At 40.8% G+C, this 8,289-nt stretch overlaps 1 protein-coding gene across 3 annotated transcripts in view; it reads left to right on the top strand.

The window, feature by feature from the left end:
• The window catches only part of LOC104167416 (chromosome unknown open reading frame, human C11orf54), a 9,120-nt gene extending 1,239 nt beyond the window's left edge, over positions 1 to 7,881 (top strand). Inside the window, exons 2-8 of one of the 3 annotated variants that reach the window (XM_009707663.1) lie at positions 938 to 1,036; positions 1,891 to 1,964; positions 2,752 to 2,853; positions 3,811 to 3,987; positions 4,736 to 4,885; positions 5,477 to 5,593; positions 7,708 to 7,881. In XM_009707663.1, the coding sequence (XP_009705965.1) occupies positions 938 to 1,036; positions 1,891 to 1,964; positions 2,752 to 2,853; positions 3,811 to 3,987; positions 4,736 to 4,885; positions 5,477 to 5,593; positions 7,708 to 7,881 (893 nt within the window). The remainder of the gene's footprint in view (positions 1 to 937; positions 1,037 to 1,890; positions 1,965 to 2,751; positions 2,854 to 3,810; positions 3,988 to 4,735; positions 4,886 to 5,476; positions 5,594 to 7,707) is intronic. The other 2 variants (XM_009707664.1, XM_009707665.1) reach the window with 2 other exon arrangements.
• The last annotated feature ends 408 nt before the right edge of the window (positions 7,882 to 8,289 follow it).

Here is an 8,289-nt window from a genome sequence, read left to right on the forward strand (position 1 = left end):
AACGAAGGCACAGGAAAGTTTTCTGAGTAAATAAGGAGCTGCCTGATTTGAGATCACAGACTGGATTTTCTGTTCATTAGTTTGAGACATCTGTCAAAGCAGACCCCCAGGCATGAAAGAACTTGGACCTTTTAACATGGTATTTGAAGCAGTGTATGTGAAGGCAATCCCACACTCAATTAAGGTTTGGAAGTTGTCTCCAAACAGTGCATTTCTCTAAGTCAGAATCCTCCCTGTTGTTTGAGTGACTTTGCAGGTTCTGAGCCTAAAGACATTGATAGGAAGCAAAACCAAAAGTTTAGATTTGGGGCTGTTCATTATCAGTACCATTCATTATCTGTCTTGTACTGACAGTGGCACTTGTCAGAACATCTCCACATGAACATAAACATGACACGCAATATCCTGTGACAGCAGAAGTTTCCAGACAGCAGAGGCTGTTTGAGAAGCTATTGCAAACGGTCTAGTTAATATATTTAAAGAACTGATTGTCACTTCAGCTAAAACTTACTTCCTCCTTCGCTCTTGCATGATATTTGACTGCGATTATAATTGTCTGCTTTTGTGAAGCAAAATCGCTGCTGAATGTGGTTTAAGTTTACCCATGTTACTTTACATTGTGCTACTCCTACTGCTACTAGGAGCAGTCAGTTATTGTATTTCAATTAAAAGGTTTTTAAAATTCTTAAAATAAATTAAGGTAGGAGCTAACAATTATCTGAACAAGTTTTTGCTCTTCTCTGAAGCTCTGACCCAGGAAACAAGTGTCTACAGACAGTAACATTAAAGTCAATGGAGTCACTTAGAGTAAGCGTAAGTTCTTTAATGTATCTTGCTGAAATAAAGCCTAAACAGATAAATTTATTGTTGTTAGTAACTTGTCAAACTCTTGGTAATTTTTCTTTGTCAATAACCTTGCCGTTATTCTTTATTATAGTTTTGCAGAAAGGGCTTAAAGAAAACTTTGCTGATGCTCAAGTCTCTGTTGTAGACTGTCCTGATCTGACTCAGGAACCCTTCAACTTTCCTGCTAAAGGTAACCTACCATTCCTGTCTTCCACTAAGACTTCTCCAGTTCTTTCTACCCAATCTTACTTTGTTTTGATCTTCTAAAGATGTTGGGAGAGCTTAAATTGTTTTTCAGGTAAAGAATATGCATGAGAGGAGAGCTACATTTTATTTCTGGATTTGCTTCCTAGTTGCTGTATGAACAAGGACAAGTCATTACCAAGTACTTGTCATAATTCTTTTTCTTAACCTATGATTGCAATACTCACTTATTTCATAAGCTTTATTTACTGTACTGAAAAAGTTTTGAAATTAAGTTACTATCTCAGATGGAGAAATTTTTTAGATCCAGGCCCTTCACTATCTGAAGCTAAGGAGCTGTGCTTCCATTCATTTTTAAATTCCTGTTGTTCATGTATGGTGAATGTCGGTGAAGTGAAACTGTCTTACTCTGAGTAGGATTCATCTTCTTTGACATTAGCTGTCTAGAAGACATGTCATCTGTGCTACTCATCTGAGTTCCCTCTGTCATCAGTGTACTGAAAGAAACACCTCCAGAGGGTTTTCCCTTCTTAAAATACATGTCCAAATAAGTGGGATACATGTCCAGTGGGCACTTCTTGCCCACTGTAGTATTTTTTGTGCTTAGAGAATGTTAATTTTACAACAGGTTGCCTAGCATTAAATCCTGTTGTGAATCATTTTAGGGCTTACTGTCCTTGGACTTCTTCATAGTGCTTTATCTAAGCATGCTAGGGAAATAGTGTTCTCAAAGGGTTTTAGAAGTCCGAGGAACCGGTTCTTTGGTGGGTTAGACTGTGTGCTCATTTAAGTTTATTAGGAAAAAGTATTTTCCCAAGCTAACTGGCTGTATTCTTCCAGGAATCTGTGGAAAGCCTAGAATAGCAGATGTGGGAGGTGTCCCTTACCTCATACCTGTTGTACAGAAAGAAAAGGTGAGTTTTTCCTGTAGCTGTGGGATTTAATACATTTGTCAGAAGAAAAGCAATATCTTGTTGAAATATAAACAAAACTAAGTACTAATGGATACTATAAGATTCCACTTGTGAAAGAGACTTATTTTTCAGTGTTTTATGAGATTGATTCTGACGTGTGAAACATAGACTTGTCAGGAAATCTTACACATCGTAGCAAAAATAGCATATCGTGGTTGATGGTTCATGTTCTCCTGCCCTCAAATACAAGATAGTTTTGGAAACATACCATCTGTGACAGGACCCATGGAAGGAACTACTAAACAAGGAGCTTGTCTGCCTGTTCATATATGGCTTGCTGCATGCCTGTGATTTCAAGTTACAGCCACGCTTTTTGTAAAAACTGGCTGTATTTGCATTTTCAGGCTAACACTGGATTCATGTTACTGTCCTTTTCCACGAATATCATGCCGTATTTCTGACACCTCACCCCATCTGTCTTTATATGATATTCCATTCTATTTTTTATTTTACACAAATATAAATTTCAATCAGAATAATAATTCAGTTTTGGGGTAAAATGGCAGAGGAACATACAGGCAGACTTTACCCTTCACAAAACAAATGGACATGTACCCAATTTGTTACTACCAAATGAAGTGCTGTTCAGAAACTGTGTTCATCCTAATTATCCAAAATACTAATGAGGGCGTTGTGAATTAAATGCATCCAGAGGTTACAGTGAACAGAATGACAATTCCGAATCAGAGCACCACATCAAAATCAAAGGATTGTTTCTCTTTTGCAGGTTTACGATCTAAATACAGTTGCAAAAGACATAGAGCTGCCTGGAGCTTTCATTCTTGGAGCTGGAGCTGCTTCATCTAAGATTCTTGGAGTAAACGCTGAGGTCAGTAAATAAGTGTGATGGTTCTCAATGAATTCATGGAAGTATCGTAATAGTAGAGCAGTATCATGCTGGGTATTTCCCATTTACAACAAAACAGTTAATAAACACCATTCATGCCAAAAGCACATAAAACACATTAGAAGGAATTCAGATGAGGGCCATCCAATGAGGTGCATACTATTGAGATAATAAAGGTTAATTTTTAACTTGTAGTTCTCCAGGAAGCATGTGATTGCTTTGAAGCGTGCAAGAAGCATGATTTTTTGAAACTGATTGACAAAGACCTGACCAGAGGTTTTAATGACAAGATTTAGAAATGCTTGTCAAAGTTACTGGTAAATCCCTTTGAAATACTCCCTGTCTTTTGCCCTCTTGGATGGCTTTGTTTTACCATTGTAAATTTGAAAATGCCAAACCTGCAGGAGAGGTGGGAGATGAAAACTACTGCCTGGGGGGGCTTTGGTTAGTCAGAGTCTTTTCAAGCATAAACCTCTCATCTTCCCATGTCCTTTTGATGCATTTATTGGCAGATGAGATAGTCCATCTCAGCATTAAATTTGGGCCACTATAATAGTGGTTGTTACTGTACGCTGAGAAAGTATTACATAGAATTCCAATACTTGCATGCAGGCCTCAGATCTCAATGGTTAGACTTTTTTTCTTTTTTTTTTTTTTTTTTTTTTAACACCAGCATTCTTCTTCACATAACATTAAATTTAACTGTCCAGAAAAAGTAAACCTGTTTTCTGGAGTTTTCAATTACATTACAATATTAGTGCATTTTTCTTACCAATACAGACCTCATCCTGAGAGGCAGAGCTGTGTGACGAATGGGGTTATTTCTTGGGATCATGGTCCAAAGCTTAAATTGTATTTATGTGAGTTCTGCTCATTTGACTGACTCTTACGCGTTCTTACTGACTTACTTGACTTATTCCTACATGTTCTTTTTCTCAGCTTATCCCTATTGTTCAAACGAAGAGTGAAAAAAAGCCTGCTGTAAATGGGAGCTACATTGCTCAGATAAATCCTGCAGATAAAGGATGCCTGCTTGAGAAGTACAGCAGTAAATATACTGACTGCGAGTTTGGGCTGTTGGCCAACCTTTATGCCAGTGAGGGCCAACCTGGTAAGGTATGTACCTGGGTCAAAGGTGACAGCTTGTAGAGCTTTGTGGCTGAAGGGAAACTCATGTTTCAGTGTTCTCCTGTCAATTTTCTGTGATAACTGTAAAGTAGTAATTCCATGAAAGAAATATCCAAACATAAGCAATTGATGCCGGTGAACGAGGGGAAGAATTGGTGGAGACAGAGAGGCATTTGAGTTTTTGAGGGGTAAGTATTAGTCTACTAAAACTTTTCCCTCATAAATCATGCATCCAGATCCAGTCCAAACTAGCAGTAATTTAAGGTAATGGTTGTACAATGTACTTGTTTAAATCAGGTCTGGGCACTTGTCTAGTTTTTTTGTAGAAGTGCTTCCCCCAACACAGCTAGCACAGAGAAGTGTTGGCAGAGCAGTCAAAAACCTGACTACGGCATGGAAACTGAGCAGGCTTCTCTATTTCCAAGAGTTTCTTTATAACAGAGCAGAAGCCAGCTGGTGGACAGAAAGGGGTTGCTAATATCGTTCTCTCTTGTATGAGTAAATGACTTGCTGCCCAGCACCCTTCACAGGCAAACCTAGCGTTGAACAGAAAGTCAGGAAAGACAGTTGGTCCGGTACTGGAAGGATGCAAGTGGAGCAGCACTTGCAGGGGAACTCACATTTTCAAAAAGTAATCTTGGGTTATAAGCTTAGGAGAATTTCAGACCAGCTTTCACAGAGCTTTGCAGACCATTGCAGTGGGAGACAGCAGTCACAAATTAACTGTATTCTCCAGGTCATTGAAGTGAAAGCCAATGGAAGAACTGGGGAACTTAACTTTGTGTCTTGTCTGAGACAAATTTTAGAGAAACACTATGGAGAAAAGCCAGTTGGGATGGGTGGTACATTTATCATTCAGAAGGGGAAAGCAAAGATTCACATTATGGTAAGTTGTTCTCAATTCATATAACTTTCTTCATCCTTCTAAAAGCAGAAGTATAAATCCGGGTGTAACATCTTAGTGCCTTGACTTTGATTTGTTTTTTTTAAATGTATGCATAAACTGTTAGGATAAGCAGTATATTAAAGTAAGGAGCTGACATTACAAAACTGACATTACAAAACTAGTGATGCTGTATTACTTGGCCATAATACTATCATATTTTCTTTTCAAATCTGTGGGCAGCTAAAGAACTGTAGAACTATTATAAAATGAATTGAAATGAAATACATGAACTGAGGTGATATTTATAAGAAGCAATAGACTTTTTTAAAATAACTGAGCTTCTAAGATGTACCAGGAGGAGAATCCTCACTTCAGTAGTTCTCCTGCTACCTGTGCAATGAAAGAAGCAATATTCTGGTCACTTCTGTTTCTGGCAGAAACACACTAATGGGCACTGGTGAGCTTCTTTTAGGCAAGAAGGAATACGACCAGAATAGCGGGGAGGGGAAAAGTGAAGGAAGGTTGCTAGAGAAAAACTATCTTGATACAAGTGTCTTCCTTTCACTTATAAAGCTTTTACTTTTGCTGTAGCCTCCGGAATTTTCTGCCTGTCCTCTGAATACCGATGAGGATGTGAATAACTGGCTCAAATTCTTTGAAATGAAGGCTCCACTGATTTGTCAGCCAGTAATAGTTTCCAGAGATCCAGTGAGTCTCTTTCTCATTTCTAAGTGTAAACTGAGACTTGTAATGAATTATGTCTTGGATTGTGATTTTCCTTTTAGGAACAGGAGTGTGTATATATTGTGTTTAACTCTTCCAGAAGTGGTGTAGTGAAATAGAAGCTTCTTATTTCTGTCACTGGTTTGAATAGAGGCTAGGTCAATCTGTTCTGAAACCTAGTGGCTGTTCATAGTGGATTGAACTTAACGGTTCAGTTCCAATTGCAAGTGTGCAAGTGTTTGTGTCCCAAATCCAACAGCATAGTTTGCATTCACTGCTGGCCACGCCAGGCGAAATGTCAAGAGCATGGAAGCTTCTTCAGCCATGTGTTTGTGTAGTTCACTTTCATAAGAACTGTCTCTGCTAATGCTGTGTCAAAATACGTGAAGCGTGTATCTCATAAATGCCGATGCAAATCAAAGTATGCAAAGCCTCATGCTAGAAAGTTACCTAGCATCTTTCACAAGCACTAAATTAAAATTCAGCAAACAATTCAGGATAAAAACCAATCTGGTTTCAAAAGCCATTAAGATGTTCATCATTAGGAAGACTATTTATTTAAAAGTAACCAGGAAACCATAGATGAAAGTGACTGTTTTATAAATAACAGTGCAGTCATAAGTAATAAAAAAACCATTTTTTCCGGATTTAAATGAGACATGCTGTAGGCTTGGATATGTTCAAGGGTGTGAGTTTATTGTGTCATCATGTGGCAGCCTTTGGCCTAAGGCTAAATTGTGTGCATCTTCCCAGAATCAGAGTACTTCGAAAGCAGCCGTCAGCAGCTGCTCCATTCAGAACCAATGTAACTTGTGTAGTGCTTGCAGCTGGGTTACTCCCGTCTGTACCCACTGCAAGCACAACAGCACTCGACTAAGTCTATGGTTTTGGAAATCTTTGAGTGTCACTACAGAGACAGTGGCAGAAGATGGCATTGAAATGCCATAGCATTTACCCATCAGTATCCTCTCGCAGCCCAGAAAGCCAACCGTATCCTGGGCTGCATCAAAAATGGCCGGCAGGTTGAGAGAGGGGATTCTGCCCCTCATGAGACCCTCCCTGCAGTACTGCCTTCAGCTCTGAGGCCCCCACCACCAGAAGGACATGGACCTGTTGGAGCGAGTCCAGAGGAGGCCACGAAGATGATCAGAGGGCTGGAGCACCTCTGCTGTGAGGACAGGCTGAGAGAGTTGGGGTTGTTCAGCCTGGAGAAGAGAAGGCTCCGGGGAGACCCTAGAGCAGCCTTCCAGTACCTAAAGGGGCCGACAAGAAAGCTGGGGAGGGACTTTTTACAAGGGCAGGGAGTGATAGGACAAGGGGCAACAGTTTTAAATTGGAAGGGGGTAGGTTTAGATTAGACATAAGGAAGAAATGCTTCACAGTGAGGATGGTGGTGAGGCACTGGCATAGGTTGCCCAGAGAAGCTGTGGCTGCCCCATCCCTGGAAGGGGTCAAGGGCAGGTTTGGTGGGGAAGTGTTCAAGGCCAGGCTGGATGGGGCTTGGAGCACCCTGGTCTGGTGGAAGGTGTCCCTGCCCACGGCAGGGGGGTTGGAAGAGATGATATTTAAGGTTCCTTCCAACCGAACCATTCCATGATTCTACGATATATAAAACTGGTGGAGGTGATCTCTTGGTTTAGTATGATAGTTGTTATTTTATTTGCTATTCTTCCCATTTTCATCTAAGCTGGCTCTCAGAATTGGTGCAGAGATTGTCCCTTTATCGCATGGGTCTGTGGCATTCAGTGCAAAGGGGTTCTGATTTCTAGTAGGGGTTCCCTGGTGTGACTGCTTTATTTAATGCCAGTGGAAAGAAAGGAAGGGGGAAAAAAAAAAGGAAATCTCTGTGAGATTGACACCAAAAGTTGGGGGCTGTCAGGGTTTCTAAATTTTTCTCTCTCTGATGTCCGACAGTAAAGGCTTGTACAGCTCCTGTTCTTTTGTCTTATTAGCCTCACAAGCATCTTGCAAATTTTTGCTGCTTAATGGTTGGAGCAGGCTCTGAGATGTGTGGAAATACGCATCTAGGAGAGCCTATCCCGAGAGGTTTAAATACCGTTCCCATGAACTGATGTTCACGGGCCTTTCTCTGGTGGCAGGGCTTTGATCTGCGTGTGGAGCACACCCACTGTTTCAGCCACCACGGGGAAGGAGGGCACTACCACCAGGACACCAGCCCCGACAGCGTGCAGTACCTGGGGTACCTCCTGCCCGCCGAGCTGCTCTTCCGCATCGACAGGCCCCAGGAGACGCACCTCGTCGGCAGAGACTGAGGCAGGGAGGCTGCGCCGAAGGCCTAGCGGTTTAATCTTTCTAAAATACGAATGCTGATTTTTATAACGCTTTTACTTACGCACATTTATCAGAGGCAAGAATAAATATGAGAGCGGTAAACTGCTGACTTCTTGATTTTGTTAAAGGGAGAAATTGAGTGTACCTGTAATTGAAATTGTTATGACTGAATTCAAACAGTAATTCCATTGCAGTATTTTAATTGTGGGGGTTTTTTGCTATTTGGTTGAGGTGCCTGCGTGGTCGTAGCTGATGATGGGGGGGAAAAAAAGTGAATTTATGTTTAGAGCGGAAGAATTAAACCAACTTCTGGTCAAAAATAATGCTCTTAAAGAAAATGCAGCAGCTCAGACCTGTGTGGAATTACTCTGAGGAGTAAACCCGGCTGG

The sequence above is a fragment of the Cariama cristata genome, unplaced genomic scaffold, assembly GCF_000690535.1.
Source record: "Cariama cristata isolate BGI_N322 unplaced genomic scaffold, ASM69053v1 scaffold29309, whole genome shotgun sequence".
Classification (NCBI taxonomy): domain Eukaryota; kingdom Metazoa; phylum Chordata; class Aves; order Cariamiformes; family Cariamidae; genus Cariama; species Cariama cristata.